The sequence below is a fragment of the Ochlerotatus camptorhynchus genome, unplaced genomic scaffold, assembly GCF_037179485.1.
Source record: "Ochlerotatus camptorhynchus isolate MF236.1 unplaced genomic scaffold, CSIRO-AGI_Acam_v1.1 ptg000041l, whole genome shotgun sequence".
NCBI classification, from domain to species: Eukaryota; Metazoa; Arthropoda; class Insecta; order Diptera; family Culicidae; genus Ochlerotatus; species Ochlerotatus camptorhynchus.
This window is the reverse complement of record NW_027040532.1, coordinates 963,965-982,877: the sequence shown is the minus strand read 5'-3', so window position 1 is coordinate 982,877 and position 18,913 is coordinate 963,965. Positions and strand designations below refer to the sequence as shown.

General features: G+C 39.3%; 2 protein-coding genes across 2 annotated transcripts in view; both read left to right on the top strand.

Annotated features, from left to right (window-relative positions):
* The window catches only part of exd (extradenticle), a 145,990-nt gene extending 130,142 nt beyond the window's left edge, over nt 1-15,848 (top strand). The window contains exon 9 of the transcript XR_010518765.1: nt 15,839-15,848. The gene's annotated coding sequence lies outside the window, so the exon portion shown is untranslated. The remainder of the gene's footprint in view (nt 1-15,838) is intronic.
* LOC135713379 (uncharacterized) lies at nt 5,685-7,218 on the top strand. The gene is made up of 7 exons (XM_065236489.1): nt 5,685-5,801; nt 5,860-5,986; nt 6,055-6,201; nt 6,265-6,540; nt 6,608-6,836; nt 6,895-7,003; nt 7,061-7,218. The coding sequence occupies exons 1-7, from the start codon at nt 5,685-5,687 to the stop codon at nt 7,196-7,198; spliced, it is 1,143 nt and encodes a 380-aa protein (XP_065092561.1). The 3' UTR covers nt 7,199-7,218.
* Nucleotides 15,849-18,913: the final 3,065 nt, after the last annotated feature.

The window sequence follows — 18,913 nt, the reverse complement described above, 5'->3', positions numbered from 1 at the left end:
CATCAAAGAATCGTTTCTAGACGAAACATGTCGGTGTAGCATAGCTGCTTTCCCAACACTAACTTGGAAGTAGGGGTGCAAGTGATTTTGATCGATCCTCTTCATCAACTTTCTGTTTCGTTCATAACTCGATGGCAAACACATTTATTGATACGTTTGTTGTTCTGGATGATAGAAGAGCATAGCAGAAATAGTGCGACATAGGTTAGTGAAGCCATGGTCATCAAAAGAGGAAATCGATAAAGAGAATTGACTTTCACCCCTCTGCTTCTAAGCCCTAGTCGTCGTCATAGCAATGAAAACTAGCATCGCACCGCTTGGGTTACACTTGCTGGTTACAATTCTGCTGTTCGTCATTTTCGAAGGATCACCAAAAAACATGAAATTACACTATTTTCTAGGGATACCTAAAAGTCCAATTATTCGCTTAACGATTAATCGGAAAGATTTTTCCAGCTATTTTATTAAATATTTATCGAATTTTCAATTGTTCGAGCGCGTAATCGACATCCCTTCTTATTTCTACTCGTTTGATTTAGCGCAGTAAAGAAAATAAATAAAAGTACTGATTTATCTGAACAGGCATCAGTGCTGCAAAATCTCGACAGTACACGATGATATTGACAATTCTGCTTTGGTCACTCATTTGAGCTAACAGTCATAGTCAAGGCAAACCATGTCAATTGTCAATGACAATGGTGTCAGTGACGAACATGTGCAGATTTGTTTATTAGCTAAATTTGTAACGAAATTAAATGACTTGGATCATTTTAATGAACAAGTATCTACGTCCTGAGCTACTTGGATAACAATAATGTGACACAGAATGTACTAAATTACACTTTTTGTTATCAGGTGAATCTTTGTCATTGACGAAAAAATGAATGAGATTTTGACGAAGGTTTTTTTGAGGATCAAGTCTGTCAGTGACTATGTGACGAACAATTTTGTCAATATCGCGCGAAAGTCTGTCAATGACAATGACAAATCTCAGCACTGACAAGCATAGAGAAGAACCATGACGTGAAACAGGATCATAAATTCGCCGAAAAAAGTGTTAAGCGTCTTTCTGCTAAAGGCTAATATTGACCAACTTGTTGACAGAAGGAGTGTAACGGGTGGACATTGATATTATGCGGCCTTCCAGCCTATCGCAGACACTAGCTCAACCCATGTCCAGCAGCAGACAGACAGAGACTTTTGCGAGTGGCTAATCATTGAACCGAAGAATATGGGATTGTCCGGTCCGATTTGCTGATCCAGCTGCCTACACGTCATCATCATCTTCCAAAGGCTTTAAGCCTGTACTACCATCGGCCCTTTTCAGGGCCACCCAGATTTTCGAAAAGAGTTAAATTTCTGAACATGTCCCAACTAAAATGCATATCAAAAGATTCTTTTCAGGGCAATCATAGTCATACTAAAGAGTATAAACAGAGAGAACCCCGCTGAAATTCCTATTCGTACGCAAAACACAAGCTCCTGCTGCAGTCAACAAATAACATTTATTATACAAGACCACGTAGTCCTTCGTCACCATTGCGTACAACCCCATAGGGCTGTCCCTTGTAGTTTTTTCCTCTGTTCGGGACCTAACACCGCTGCGACCAGTAATTTGATCTATTGTAGTATATCCCGTGTCCTTAGTTTAGTGCATGTCAAATAACTCCATCACTATTGAGAAATGGTGAAGTATTCGATTTTTTTACAGTTGTCATTCTTACATTTATCGCAAGGATCCGACTCTACTTGAAAAGTCCTGCTACACAGAAAAAAATTCTTAATTTTAACTATCGCGTAAAATCTCCATTCGTTTAGTTTTGAGTTATACTTGGCATAAACAGCGAAATCGTTTACAAGCTTGCATACAATATGCGCCAAATCTTGCGTTGATTTTATGTGCCTATATCTCGCTGAAATTTACATGAATTTTTCAAACGGTGTATGTATACTCTTCGGAGTGTTGAAGCACCCTCCAAAGGTGCACCCCTTTGTCAGTCAAAATCGGATTCCTTAGCAATAAAATTAAGGAATGACATCGATAATGACCATGCATCAGAACCCTAGTCTTAACTACTTCAAAATAGGGAACAACGAATAGAAGATTAGGAATCACTTAGGGAAAATGACGGCATGACAGACTATTTTCGGCAACCCAAATTGAATCACTAATTTCATTGGATTTTCTCACGTAAACACTTCCCTGAATGCATTCAAACGATTCTTTAGATTTTCAGCTTCAATTTGATTATATTTTTACCACTGAGAAAAAGCAATCTAGCAGGGTTTTCTTGAAATGAAACACACGCACTACAAAATGCTGCTGATTTCAAGTTGCCGATGAAAGCACAGCTGTTTAGCACGCAGCTCAAATAAAAAGGTGTTGCCCACACTAGTCGCTCTCACTAGAGAAGTTTGGAGGTTTGTAAAAGCGTTTTAAAACAGTTTTTGACAATTATTTCGACTGAAATTGTTAGAGCAGCTGACAGCAAAAGATTGTAAACAAACCAATACTGCATATGTGTGTGTTCCTGACAGAAAAAGGCTATAGAAAAATGGTCGCTGCTTAGGTTGCCGAGAATACGTAAATTCCCCTAGACTAACTAGTTCATTTTTTCCTTGTTTCAAGATCATCCTCGGTGGACAAAGCCGAGTCTTGGCACTATCAACAAGGCATGAAAAGTAACAAGGACTAATATGCGTTCCTTGGATCACTGAAAAATCATGTTCCCCTAGTTTAAAGTAGTCAGGACTAGGAATCGGTGGTAGACCACGAAAAGGTGATCTACCCACGTTACGAGGCAAACCCTACCGGTTGATCTGATGATCATGCGGAGAAAAGCGTTACAACCAGAACTAGCAAAGAAATAAGAATATTCAATTCACTCATATACCATGCTCACTAGCGCGCCTACTGGAAGAATTTTGAATTGTTCTGCTCACCTCCCTGCAGCCCTTTAACTTCTGATCAACTTTGTCCAAGACATCATCCTTCTAAATAATCATTATCTTGTGATACAGCAGTACCTACGGAATATTTACTTGCTCACTAGCAGAATTCCGAAATGATCTGTCTACCGCCCAACAGCCCTGAACCTGCTGATAGCACCGCTTTGCGGAAGAATTCCAAATTGATAGGTCCATATTATAACTAAAAGTGTTCCATGAATTGCATTCCAATTCAGCTTAAACAACTACTAGTTCTGCTAGCGTACGGCCACAGGAGTGGAACTTCGGATCTGAAAGTGGCTCCACTTGTCATTTGCGAACACTAGCGCACCTAGCGGTAGAAGGCATCTTCTGCCTGCAGTTAAGATAGGCAGCATGCTATGATAGTGTGAGTGCACATAGAAAGCCCGTGTGGAACGCTACACAACACATCGCTTGTTGAGCAGAAAAACGAACCATTTTTGATTCACCGATTTGTTTGCACTTCCCCTTCTGTTCTGTGGTACGGCACTATGAAAATTGAATAGAAGTTGAAAATGAGCGAAGGGCCATTAATGTGACAGTACTAGTCAAACGCATACTTCCATTTGAGGTTTGGGAGTAATTGCATTTGAAAAACAAACAGTTGAGTGTTCACTCGACTGTCGACAAAAGCAGGCCACTCTCGATGTGTGCCACGAGATCGTCTGTTTTCTCAGCAGCAACCATATTGTTGTTCTTCATCAGCAGTTCTTTCGGCCGATGCATCGTCGACTTTGGAAAGCAACCGTTTCGTGATGAGTGTGTGAGTGCTGATCACGTTTTGCGTCCATTGCTGCAATGGAAGCGCTCTGCCCCCGATGGCGTAACTGCCATACAATGAAACCAGGCTTTTTGGATAGCAGAAGATAAAGTGTTTATTGTGTTGTACCTTTTGACTATAGTTTTAAGACGTATGGTATAGTGACCAAGAATCTGCGCCTCTGTACAGTTAATTCGCTTGAGGCTTATCAAATAAATTAATAATTCAGGAACAACATGTGAAAAGGGCAAACAAGCTTTTTGTAAACAAACTTTCTTATGCCCTTTTCTCGCCACCCACATGACACCCGCGCAAACCATCAACATCACCGGGTAGGGCAAACTTTCCCCTTTCCGATGATGATGTTGCTTTGCGTGGGCGACCCTCGGTTGGCGATAAAAGGGTTTCAAAAGGTTTGTTTTCAAAAAGCTTGTATGCCCAGGGGTTGAAACAGTTGACGTTTTTTACTACACTCGCTTCGTTGTCGTGCGCGACAGTCTGTTTGTATTCGAACACTCATGCTCTACCGACGTCTCTCTCACGCAACACGAGCGGTAGAATAACATTCGAGCTTAAAGAAAATTATCAAAATAGCTATCATATGACATGTGCGATTTCGTTGTAATTCCTCAATCTGGTGTAAATCAAACCATTTCTGATCAGAAATATTATTTCTAGGACATCATTACTTGCTATTTTCAGAATTCACACAAGTACAACATCAGCAGCTCTTCTTATGAGAAAAACTAAAATACATACCTACGTGACGGTCTTCGGCGACAGTGTCGTATGACAGAGCCTGTCATATTACATTTTAGTTTGGTACTGTACTATGATAGCTTGTTTTGCAAGTGTCGGAGGCAAAGGCAGTCAATTATCACAGAAAATGTGTCGACTACCGTGACCGCTTACAAGACTGTGTATGCCTTTTTCACATGTGGCTCTTGAATTAATAAACAAACACGTCAATTGCCGATTTCTCGTGAACCAAATGTCCTTGAGTTAGCATGTGGAAGCTGATATTCGTAGTATGTACTTGAAGATACGGACTAAAAAGGCTTTAATGGAGCTTCACCTTATTCTAGGTTTCAATCTAAGAAAAAAGTAGACAATACGGGGACGAAAATTCGAACCACTTTTCTGTCCAGGGTTATTTCCACTCACTTGCTATAAAAAAATTTTTTTCGAATTATGAAAACATTAGATGTTATAGTGATAATTAGTACTTGTAAGCTACAAGAAGGCGTCGTGCAGAATGTGTTTGATACATAAAACCTGTCAATATTGCTTTCAGTGCGTTACAATCAGCGATTAAACGATTCGTGAGCGCTCACTCTGAGTGAACGCTCGCGAATCATAAGATCGCTGATTGTGACGCTCTGAAAGCGAAATTGACAGGTTTTATTAGTCAAACACATACTTCACGACCTCTTCTTGTAACTTACAAGTTCTAATTATCACTATAACATCTATTGTTTTCATAATTCGGAAAAACAATTTTTATAGCAAGTGAGTGGAAGTAACCCTGTTTCTGTCAAACGCGAACCAGCTCGTGAATGGCCGATTTGAAGTGCGTAAGATAGAGATAGAGATAGAGATAAAAGAGCAAGAAGCCAGTTGTCTACTTTTCCTCTTACCTCTTATACCCCGTTCACATTACAGCCTATATCACGTAATATAGGCTGTCTTGCAATGAACACTCATACATAGGATTTCCAGTGAAAACTAGATGTATGAGTGCTCATTGCAAGACAGCGTATATCACGTGATATACGCTGTAATGTGAACGGGGTATTAGGTTTCAATCATTTCAATAATTAATAATTGACCCTGCCGTTACTGGCTATTTAAGAAGCAGTAGGCATTGGTGAAAGCAGTTTGTCGTCTAAGAACAGATTTTTTATGATTTTTCTTTTGTTTTATAGGTACTCATTGATCTTCAGCAAATCTATCAATGGAGGTTCTTGCCTCAAACTCATTTCTTCGTGACGTCAATGTGTTCCACACAGCTTACTATCCCACGGAGTTGATGCTCTACTTTGAGAAGCATCACATTTTTGAAATACTGTTTGTAAGTCATAATATATATTTTATAGCAAATATTGAATCCTAATCATGAATTTTTCCAGGATTTGATGATAATGCTAGATCAGAAACGCCCAGATAATGTTCAAGAGTTCATAGCAGGCAATATAAATAAGGTTGCGGACAAGTATAGGAAGATTAATATATCTGTTGAATTTCCCCTAAATTATGGTAAGGAACTGTCCACCATTTTGCAATCCACACTGCACCAGTTATAAACCAGCAAGTCATTATTGCAGATTTAAAAAAAATCGCAAAGGTGTGCAGTAGGGTTCATCAATCTCCAATCATCGCAATGCAAAAACCTGCTTCCAGGAAACGTCTGAAGAAACTTGCAGAGCAGCTAAAACAATTTGGATTGGAGCGGGCAAACTTGATATTTTTTGGTAATCAATCAAATAATTTGATACAAATTACATAATAGCCACCTACTGAAATTAAATTTATAGGGACAAAGGGTGAAATTCCGGAAAAACAAATATCAGAAGAGTTCCACCTGAACAGACTTATTGATATAACTAAAAGTCTGAAAGCTGAACAACACCCTAACATACAAACCATTTTGCCGATCGCCGTGGATTTCAAGAACACTATTAAACAATTGTCGTCAATCCCAGGTCACAAGCAGATCAAATATGTAGAACGAATCCTGATGACCGGACGACCTGGTTCCGGGAAGCATCTGCAAGCACGATTACTGGCCAATCGGCTTGATTTGATTCTTGGTATATAGCAAATCTTCAACTCGACAGCAACATCTATCTAAATCATAATCATACATGCTGCATTAAGTTTCAGTCAACGATCTCATCAAACGGGCTCGGAGCGATAGAAATTTCTTCAAAAAGACGTTGGAGATTGGACTCGGAGATAATGTACACACCTCGGAACTGATTGCCACGGTAGTTCAAAAACGGCTTCTGGAACCAGATTGCCTCCAGTTTGGTTGGGTTTTGGTTGATTATCCCAACACTGCCGAAGACGTGGAAAATCTCTACCATTTGCTGATTGTTCCACAGAGGTATGTCTACCGTTGAATCCGGTTTACATGATAGTCACTAAAGATAATCAATTTGCAGAGTTGTTCATCTACACACCGATGCTAGATTGTGCTGGAAAAGGAAACGAAATCATATTTTGAAAAATAATTCCCAATCAGAAATGAAAGGAGCAATGTTGAGAGCAGAGGTACGGTTCAATTAAAACATGTCATTTTCGAATTTACCCACATTTTATTTTACACAGTTTGATTACTTCGACATTCATCATTTGGCAATGATGGCGGCACTAGAGAAGCAAGCTTGTGTCGTAGTGGACATAAACGGAAATAATAGCACGGAAGGGGTGCATGAAGACATTTTAATAAAATTGATGAAAATTTGAAATTATGTTAAAATGTAGCAATAAATTGCACTGCGTGGCGAAAATTTTCTTTTTCGACTGGAGTGGTTATTTAGAAATTTAAATTAAGACCGAATTATAGCAACTATCGAGGTGGGCAGATTCACTCGATACGCAATCTAGTGACATCACATTGAAACGTTTTATGATACACAAACACACATGCAAACGCTTACTGTAATGTGAGTGCGTTTCCTTTGAGTATTGTTCAATAGACTTCTCTGACCTATACAACTCTCTAATAAGGAAAATCCCAAAGGCTTGGTAGCCATCATAATGAAGTAATGAAATTGGGTTGTTAGCGGAATGCTTAAATAAAACAGCAAAAAATGTTATCTATGTTATCTATGTATAGATAGATGTATAGATTTTTCTCCTTTAGTTTACTGTGACATGCGCAACTCACATGTCATCAATTTCCAAAAAATCATTTCAGTTTTCAATTAGTAACAAGCATTTTCCCATGCCTCACTCGGACATCGAACTCCTTACGCAGCAAGTGCATGGAGCAGTTCGATGAACGCTAAAACGAATTCAATAACCCATACTCGGCGTCTAAGGATATCGTATTGCTTGTCGCCAAGGCGCACTCCGGGCAGCCGATATTCCTAGTTGCTAAGCCATTTTCAGCGCAACCGATTTAACCAATTTGCCTTCTCCAAATTATCTCTCTCTCTCATTCTCTCATTCTCTCGTTTGTTAATATCGATCGCTGATTGGTGATCGTTTACATAAACTGTCACATAATGACTTCAGGTGTCTCCCGTAGGAAAAATGTGTTAAGGAATATAATTCTGAATAAAGATTATTATTGTTCTAACCACCAACGAGTGCGTTTGTGATTTTCGGAAAGATATCAAAATCCAGAAGAACCTATAGGGACAAAGTGTCCCAAGTTGTAACATGGCTACCTACGACAGGTATCATTGAAATAAGTCCCGGTAGATAAAAATACGTGAAGATCATGGACATTGTGGTGTGATTTAATACAAGAGGTGCGACTTCACGGGTCTGTACTAGATGTGATCAAGTTGGAAGTAATGTGTGTTTGCTACAAAAATGTGCTATAGCAGTTGAATCTAATCACCCTGGTGCAACTTGAACTAGCGGTTGTGAAATGGATATCAATCGTGGACTAACACACACGATAGTCAACCGAGCGAACAAGAATAGCCTCAATTAGGGTAAACTCTCCAGTTAATAGTGGCAGAAGAGTACGGTAGGCAGCAGAACAAAGTGTCGCCACGAAAAGATACCGAAAGTTCGCAGAGTGCAGTGCGATATATCACTCAAGAAAAACTAAAGAGTATTTACCCGCACAACGTGTCAAGTTTCAGACACTGAACTCGGCTTGAATAAAAAGTGACATTTTGTGAATGAAGAAACCCGGGCAGTAGACTGGCCCAAGTTTATAAAGTAAATTTTATCAAAATGGGCAATCAAAAGGCGAAAAGTTCTTCCACAACCCAAGAAGGGAACTCCAACGTCAACATAGTGGAACACTTAGAAAGCAGTGAATTTTACCATGAATCACACGAAATAAAGCTGTGGATCATTGTGGCAATCAACGTTTTGCAACTGCTGTTGGTGCTTCGAAAATCTCTGAAGAAGAGGTGGCGTCGGCAAGGATTTAACCGCGCCAGCTCAGCATCCCAAGACAATTTGGACAGTGTCAGAGCAGAACATTAAAAGTGCAAAAAGACAATTGCGTGAACCAGTCTGCGAAAAAAGTGAAGATAAAAAAAACTATTACGTGAGCTAGCCTAACGTTAGTGCAACAAAACGGACGAATTTAGTAACGGGAAATGCAAACATAAACGCTATTATCACCGCCAGCGGCTCACACGGTTCAGTAACCATCGACTTCAAACAACAACAACGAGGAAAAAATGACGTGCATGCAGATACGAGACACTTCGGACGATGCAGAGAGGATGGCTGGTGAGCTAAAACATTTCTTATGAATATATTCCTATGGACATAGAGCAAGTTAAGTTAGAGCTTGACTCTAACATTGCACAATTAAATTTAATTTTAGTTAACTTTACTAAAGCTCCTAGAAGGATTTATAGTAAAAAATTCTTGATTGCTAAAGCGAAGCAAATTAAAATTATTTACAATTATATTAATGATTTATTAGCGCAAAATTAATCAAAATAAGCGCAATCAGAACTAAATTTTTACATAAAAGGAGCACGCAATAAATATAGTGATACCGTACAAATCATTAATGAAAAATTAAAATTCGCCAAAAACACGGTATTAAATATTACAACCGTTACCTTTATATTGATTTTTTATATCAAATTAAAAAATAGGAATAATCGAAAAAAAATATTAAAACCCAAGATGGCAAAAGTAGACATAAAAACGGGCACTGCGCTCGTTGAAATATATGATGGCAATCCACAGAGGCTGAATTCTTTTTTGGACTCTATTACGTTGTTTTTCGACTTAGTCGACAACGCTAACGCGGAGGCCACCGCAGCGATTAAAGCTGCCGCTAAAAACATTGCCACTCGATTCGTGAAAACACGACTAACGGGTGCTGCCAGGCAAGCAGTACCAGAAAATGCTACCTATGAAGATTTAGTAGCAGCATTGAAAGAGCATTGCTCTTCAAAAATCACAGCCGATAACATTTTGGCAAGGTTACAAAAACTTAAACAAACTTCCACCACAGAAGCATTCTGTGATGACGTAGAGAAATTAACTTTACAGCTAAAATCAGTCTATATCAACAACAAAATTCCAAATGATGTAGCTGATCAAATGGCAACAAAAAAAGGCGTTGAATCACTGATCAACGGCACCAAAAACAGAGACACAAAAATCATACTAAAGGCTGGAACATTCAGCAAAATTAATGACGCAATCCAAAAATTAATGGAAAACGACGTGCCAACTGATAATGGAAATAATTCCATTTCTTCAAATGCACACGTATTCGTTGCAAGCAGAGGAAACCGTTCAAGAGGACGAGGTAGAGCTAGTTACAGAGGACGAGGAAATTATTATCAAGAAAATAATTTCCATACCAACCAATTTCCACGGAATAGTAGATTTCAAAATCACTTTTCCAACCGTGGAAATTTTCAAAATAATCGTTTCCCAAATCAAAGGGGAAACTTTACTCAGCGAGGTCGGTTCGCACCGAACATGTTCTTAGCCCAACATAACGGTGTTGCATATCACCCAGCAGTACAGCAGGGAATTCAACTACCGATACAACAACCAATGCAAATTCCACAGCAACAACATGCGACACATCTACCACAAGGAAATATCCACCCTTTAGGGGTACAGTTAGGGCAGCATACACAATAAATGTATCTGCCACCAATTATGTTCAGCTAATGGTCGATATGGCGGTTTCACAGCGTACTTTTATTGTTGATTGTGGATCTGATATATCGGTCATTAAAGCTGGAGGGGTAAAAAGAACTCAAATATATTATCCCAGTCAAAAATGCGATATAATTGGAATAGGACAAGGAAATGTGAGTACGATGGGTACTACCCAATCAAATATAATAATAAATAATATTGAGATACCGCATACGTTTCACATTGTTGGAAATGATTTCCCAATTCCCACCGATGGAATTCTTGGGAGAGATTTTCTGGTGAAACATAAATGTAAAGTTGATTACGAATCCTGGTTACTCAATTTAACGATTAATTACGAAACATTTAGTATTCCGATAATAAATAGGTTTATAGATTCAAAACTTATACCAGCTAGATGTGAAATTATAAAACACCTAAACAATTTCGACATTCATGAAGACAGCGTTATTTTGTCAGAAGAAATATGTCCTGGAGTGTTTTGTGCAAACACAATAGTGAACAAAGAAAACCGTTACGTTAAAATCATCAACACAACAACCAAGGATGTCTTATTGCCGACAAATTTCGTGCCTAAACATGAATCACTTTCAAACTTTTATTATTGTACTATTTCAAACAATGCGAACAAAATGCATTCGACTGAAAGAACGCAAAAATTGTAAAATGAACTGAACATTGAAAATAATGACCCCCTCATCAAAGATAAACTCGAAAAACTTTGCATTGAATTCAACGATATTTTCTCACTTCAAGGTGATACGCTATCGGAGAACAATTTTTACAAACAAGATATAACTCTCAATGACAGCAAACCCATATACATAAAAAATTACAGATTACCCGAATCTCAAAAACAAGAGATTTCCAACCAAATTCAAACAATGCTCAATGATGGAATAATTCAAAATTCAACCTCACCATACAACTCACCTATCCTACTTGTCCCTAAGAAATCCACTACAAACGAAAGCAAAAAATGGCGGCTAGTTATTGATTACCGTCAGCTTAATAAGAATATAACTCCAGATAAATTTCCGCTCCCACGGATAGACGAAATTTTGGATCAGTTGGGGCGAGCTAGATATTTTTCAACGCTTGACCTGATGTCCGGATTTCATCAAATCCCTTTAAATGAAAGTTCAAAACGATATACCGCATTTTCAACTGATACGGGCCATTATGAATTTAATAGACTTCCTTTTGGCCTTAATATCAGCCCAAATTCCTTTCAACGAATGATGTCTATCGCGTTAAGTGGTTTGCCCCCACAATGTGCTTTCCTTTATATCGATGACATCATTGTGATAGGATGTTCTAAAAATCATCATATAGCAAACTTACGTAACGTATTTCAAAATTTACGAAATTTTAATCTTAAATTGAACCCATCTAAATGCCATTTCTTTAAGAATGAGGTAACCTATCTAGGTCACCATATTTCGAAGGATGGTATACAACCCGATAAAACTAAACATTCAATAATCTTAAACTATCCCATCCCGAAAAGTGCTGATGAAGTACGACGATTCGTTGCATTTTGCAATTATTATCGGCGCTTCATTAAAAATTTTGCTGACATTACCAGCCCATTAAACAAATTACTACGAAAAAAGGTAGAATTCAAGTGGGATGAAGAATGTCAAAAATCTTTTGAAATTCTGAAAAGGGAATTGTTATCGCCACAGATTTTGCAATTCCCAGATTATCAAAAAGATTTTATAATAACAACAGACGCGTCCAAAGTAGCTTGCGGAGCAGTCCTAGCTCAACGTTACGGCGATTTCGAATTACCAATTGCATTTGCTAGTAAAGCATTTACGAAAGGTGAATCGAATAAGTCAACAATAGAGCAGGAATTGACCGCAATACATTGGGCAGTAAATTATTTTAGGCCTTATATTTATGGCCGAAAATTTATAATACGCACTGACCATCGACCACTAATATATCTATTTTCTCTGAAAAATCCCTCACCCAAACGTACGCGGATGAGATGGGATTTAGAGGAGTACGATTTTGAAGTGGAATACATCAAAGGCAGTTCCAACGTGTTATCAGATGCGTTATCAAGAATACAGATAACCTCTGATAGTCTAAAGAATATGTACATTATAACTAGGTCTATGACAAAGAAGAATCCACCTCCATCGTCTGACCTTCAGACACAGAAGCCTGATCAACTTCATGTGTACGAAGCTGTCAGTAGTTTGGAGGCATTTGATTTGCCAAAATTAACGTTTAATTATAGTTTTAATAAATCATGCATGGATATGATGATATATGATAAAAAATTTAGAAAGAAGCTTACTCCAGCAGTAACCCTCGCATTACATTCAAATATGGAAACAGAACTACAAAGGGCATTACAATATATAGATGGCAGGCCTGCCCAAACAAACGCCCAAACAATCATACAAAGAAATGCGCAAAGAAATGACAACATAATGCACAAAAGAAGCTAGCAATTCAAATAAATGACGATATTTTTTCATACGTCAATATAGATACTTTCAAAAAAATCGGCAATGCTATTCTTAGGAATACTGCCATAATACTTTATGAAAAACCTATTGAAGTTTCAACAGAAACACAAATTAATAGCATAATTAAACAATACCATGATTCTCCAATTGGAGGTCATCTCGGTATAAATAGACTTTATAAGAAAATAAAATCGCTTTATTCATGGCCAGACATGAAGAAAACGATAACAGATTATGTAAAATCATGCGCCTTATGCAAAATGAATAAACATTACATACCTCTTAAAACACCTGTCATAGTAACAACAACACCAAATAAACCATTCGACGTCGTGTCTATTGACACAGTCGGACCGTTTGCTCTTACGGAAAAAGGAAATCGCTATGCAATTACATTGCAATGTGATCTTTCTAAATACGTAATTGCTATTCCAGTACCCGATAAATCAGCTCTTACGATTGCCAAAGCAGTAATAGACAGATGCATTCTTGTATTCGGTCCCATGAAATGTATAAAAACAGATCAAGGTACAGAGTACAAGGGAGTGTTTGATGAAATATGTAATTTACTTCAAATAGACCATAAATGCTCTACAGCATATCATCCCCAAACAATTGGCGCTCTGGAACGCAATCACAAATGCTTAAATGAGTATTTGAGGATGTTTGGAAACGAGCGTAGAAATGATTGGGATGAATGGCTGTCCTTTTATTGTTTTTGTTATAATACAACACCGAACTTACAACACAACTACACGCCATTTGAAATTATTTTTGGGAAAAAATTAAACGCTTTCGAATTTTGCAAAAATAATCAGATAGAACCATTATACAACCTAGACTCTTATCAAAATGAATTGAAATTCAGATTACAAGTTACACACAATAACGTCATGCAAACAATACAAAGTGAAAAAGTTAAAAGAACAAATACAGCGAACAGTAAAATCACTCCTTCAGACATAAAATTAGGCGATACAGTATATTTACAAATTGAAAATAGGCACAAATTAGAACCAGTTTATAACGGCCCATTCAAAGTAATAAAACTAAATCCATCAAATGCTACAATACTTGGCAAAGACAATAAACAACAGGAAGTACATATATCAAGATTGATAAAATAAATTCAGAAAAATATATATGGTAGTGCATTTCTTTCTCTGTTAGGGGGAAGGGGTGCGTTAAAAAAAAAACAGAAAAAAAAATTGTGCGAGACATTTGAAGTCAAAATAATTTCCATTACATTCAATCATTTTTTTCCTTAAGGGGAATGGTGTGACATGCGCAACTCACATGTCATCAATTTCCAAATAATCATTTCAGTTTTCAATTAGTAACAAGCCATGCCTCACTCTGACATCGAACTCCTTACGCAGCAAGTGCATGGAGCAGTTCGATGAACGCTAAAACGAATTCAATAACCCATACTCGGCGTCTAAGGATATCGTATTGCTTGTCGCTAAGGCGCACTCCGGGCAGCCGATATTCCTAGTTGCTAAGCCATTTTCAGCGCAACCGATTTAACCAATTTGCCTTCTCCAAATTATCTCTCTCTCTCATTCTCTCATTCTCTCGTTTGTTAATATCGATCGCTGATTGGTGATCGTTTACATAAACTGTCACATAATGACTTCAGGTGTCTCCCGTAGGAAAAATGTGTTAAGGAATATAATTCTGAATAAAGATTATTATTGTTCTAACCACCAACGAGTGCGTTTGTGATTTTCGGAAAGATATCAAAATCCAGAAGAACCTATAGGGACAAAGTGTCCCAAGTTGTAACATTACTTAAATCTTTGGTTTTTATTAGTTAGGTAAGTTCCGATTCAACACATTGTAGTTTCATTTTTATACCTGTGATCTTGCTTTTTTTACCTAGGGGATGAGTACTTAAGGGGGTTAGATTTTGATAAGTTCTTTAGTGGGAATGGCACTGATGAAGACTGCACATTGTAGTAGAAATACGTATCTGTCATGGATACCAAAACTAATTAAGTGGCATTAAATGGAAGATAACCTTTTTTGCTGTTTTATAATTCAATTTCGACAAACAATTGAAAAGGTACTATCAACTTTTATAAACAAAACGTTGATTATTCTTTCCTCGCCAATCGAACGCAAATTACCAGCATCATCGGATAGGGGAAACTTTCCCCAACCCAAAGATGGTTTTAGTTAGCGTAGGCGAGCCTTGAGTCACCAGAAAAAGGGTTTCCGAATTTTTGTTCGCAGTAGCTGATGTGCTCTTTTCTGTTGTGGGTCGTGATTTGCTTGATTGGTTCCGCTATTTGACAGCTCTATTGGTTCCCGAGATTCTATCCGCCAGACTATGCATATAGCGACTATACTCTGACCCCGTTAATATGAACGGTTTCACTACTACATGTGTTATACTGGTAGAAAACAAAAACACAAGCCGCTGTCAAGCAGACCGATCATGGTGGTTACTCATGATTACTATACTCCAAATACCTATTTGTTTTCTTTTCAATCAATCAAAAATTGCCTGCCCTGCCCGTGTATTTTAGGTAGAGGTGCAAAGCGACGAGCAAGCGTCTAAAATTAGCTTCCAAAAGAAGATTCTATAATAATATTCTTAAGAAGCTTCCTATAGAAGCTTCATTTAGAAACTTCTTTAATTTTTCAAAAACTGCATTTTTTTTTTGGCTTAAAATGTTTCTTGGGATGTATAATTTAATTTAGAAAAGACTCCAAGTCCGCCACAATATTCCTTACCGCTTTACGAAGCGATTTCCTAAAAACATGTACCGGCGCGCTGAGAGAGTAATTTTATCTTTAAACGCGTTTATCTCGAAACGGGGTTTTTCAAACTGGCGCGGGAAATAACTCTAACCAGTTATCATCAAATTTGGATATCGCCTAGGGTTTCTTGTTCAGAATTAAATTCTGCTTAGAAATACGTATCCACATTTTCGATTTTGTCAAAAATGGATTTTTAATCCACGATTTTGTAAGCATTTTTAGGGTGAAAAAATGGACTTTTTTCCTAAGGCCACAATTTTTGAATAAAATAATTTAAAAAAATCGGAATACGTATTTCTAACCCAAATTTTATTACTAATCAGGATTCGATTGTTCCAGGATCACATGGAAAGGAGACTTCCGCGCGAGGACGCCCGCGCGACCTGGTGCACCGGCCACGGAGAGACGCCAATCGAGTTCAAAAAAATACAAATTGTAGTTCGAAGGAGGACTAATAAATGGGTTATAACATATCTGCCCTCCCTGAGTGTTTTATTGCTTAAAAAAATTAACGAAAATGCCTTACTTTTTGAACGTTCAAAGTGTACTACCCCCTTAAGAAGCTTATTCTACACGCTCACTCATCGTTCCACTCATCTCACAAAAAAAATAATACGGACAGAACAGTCAACCTGAGTAGCTACGCAGTAATATAGCAATTCTCCAAGGTTAATTGATCAGATTAAAAAAGGATCCAAAACATGAAAAACATATGTATATCCCATAGACTATAATTGAAATACACCATAATAAGACTTACTTACCAATCAGGCTAAGGCCTTGTTGTCCTCTGCTGTCCGAAGAAGTCGTCTCCACTCTACTCGATCCATGACCACACTTCGCCAGCCTCGTAGTCTGCGAAGGGTCCGCAGGTCGCCTTCTACTTGGTCGATCCACCTTGCCCGCTGCGCGCCTCTTCTTCTTGTTCATGTTGGATCGCTTTCTAGAACTATTTTCACTGGGTCGTCGTGCGGCATTCCTACGACGTGCCCAGCCGTAGTCGCCCATTTTTTGCAATGTGGACGATGGATGGTTCTCCCAGCAGCTGGTGCAATTCGTGGTTCATTCGCCTTTTCCACGTTCCGTCTGCACTCCACCGTAGATGGTACGCAACACCATCCGTTCGAAAACACCAAGGGCACGTTGATCCTCCACGAGCATAGTCCAGGTCTCGTGGCCGTAGAGGACCACTGGTCTAATCAGCGTCTTGTAGACAGTCAACTTCGTGCGGCGGCAAAATTTATTCGACCGGAGCGTCCTCCGGAGTCCAAACTAGGCACGATTCCCTGCCATAATGCGTCTTTGAATTTCTCTGCTGGTATCATTTTCGGCGGTCACCAGTGAGTCCAAATACACGAACTCATAGACCACCTCGATTTCGTCACCGTCAATCTGAACTCGGGGTGGGAGGCTAACATTGTCTTCCCTAGAACCTCTTCCTTCCATGTATTTTGTCTTTGATGCGTTGATGGCAAGTCAGATCCGTCCAGCTTCAGCCTTCAGTCTGATGAACGTTTCCACCATCGTCTCAAAGTTCCGTGCCATGATGTCAATGTCATCGGCGAAGCCAAGAAGCTGGATGGACTTCCTGAAGATCGCGCCACTCACTCGTGTCTATCCCAGCTCTTCTGATCACACCTTCTAACGCGATGTTGAATAGCAGACACGAAAGTCCATCACCTTTCCGTAACCCCCTTCGAGATTCAAAGGGACTCGAAAGTGTCCCCGATACTCAAACAACGCACATTTTTCGATCCATCGTTGACCAATCGTTTATCCGGAAATCCGTACTCGTGCATAATCTGCCATAGCTGATCTCGATCGATTGTGTCGTATGCGGATTTGAAATCGATGATCAAATGATGTGTGAGCACCGAGGGGGACGACTCTATCTACGCTGCAGGAAAGATTGTGTTGTGCTGTGGCTAGCTGATCGCACGCTCAGTAGATAGAAAGAAGAGTGATGAAGATTCTGAAGATTTCCTGCAAAAAGGTGATGCACGATGCAAGTAGATGCGAGAAATGCAAGAAGATTTTTCGAAGATTGATTCGCTAGTGTGAAATTTTTTGAGCTTTCAAAATTGAGATTTAGATGTGTCGCCCCCCTCGGTGAGCACGTTGTATTTGCGACATTTCTGCAGAACCTGCCGAATCGCAAAAATTTGGTCCGTAGTAGTGCGGGCACCCATGAATCCCGCCTGGTATTGCCCCACGAACTCTATTGCAAACGGTGACAGGCGGTGGCATAGAATTTGGGAGAGTACCTTGTAGGCGGTGCTCAGCAGTGTGATCGCGCGGTAATTGCAGAAATCCAACTTGTCGCCCTTTTTGTAGATTGGGCATACGACACCTTCCATCCACTCCTCCGGTAATATCTCCTCCTCCCAAATCTTGGCCATTACCCAGTGCAGCGCTCTAGCCAGTGCTTCACCACCGTATTTTAATAGCTCACTTGGTAGTTGATCTACACCAGTTGCTTTGTTGTTCTTCAGCCGAACGATCTCCTTCTCAACTTCTTATCAGGGGCCGGTAGCCTGTCGTCTTCTGCTCGTGCTCCAAGGTCTGTTGCCGTGCCACCTTCGTTTTCTGCTGCTTCACCGTTGAGGTGCTCGTCGTAGTACTGCTTCCACCTCTCAATCACCTCACACTTGTACGTGAGAAGGTTACCGTCCAAGTCCTTGCACATATCGGCTTGAGGCACGTGGCCTTTGCGCGAACTATTTAGCTTCTAGTAGAACTTCCGTGTGTCGTTTACGCGGTACAGATTTTCCATCGCCTCGTAATCTCGGTCTTCCTGCTGACGCTTTTTCCTTCGGAAAACCGAGTTTTGTCTGTTCCGCGCTTGTCTGTATCGCTCCACAATCAATCTCGTGCGGTATTGCAGCATTCTCGCCCGTGCTGCATTCTTCTCCTCTACAGTTTGCAATCACCGTCAAACCAGTCATTTCTTCGGTCCGGGATTGCAGTACCTAGTGCCGCTGCAGCAGTACTACCTATGGCGGAATGGATGTCCCTCCAGCCATCTTCAAGAGAAGCTGCGCCAAGCTGCTCTTCCGTGGGTAGTGCAACTTCCAGCTGCTGCGCGTAGTCCTGGGCA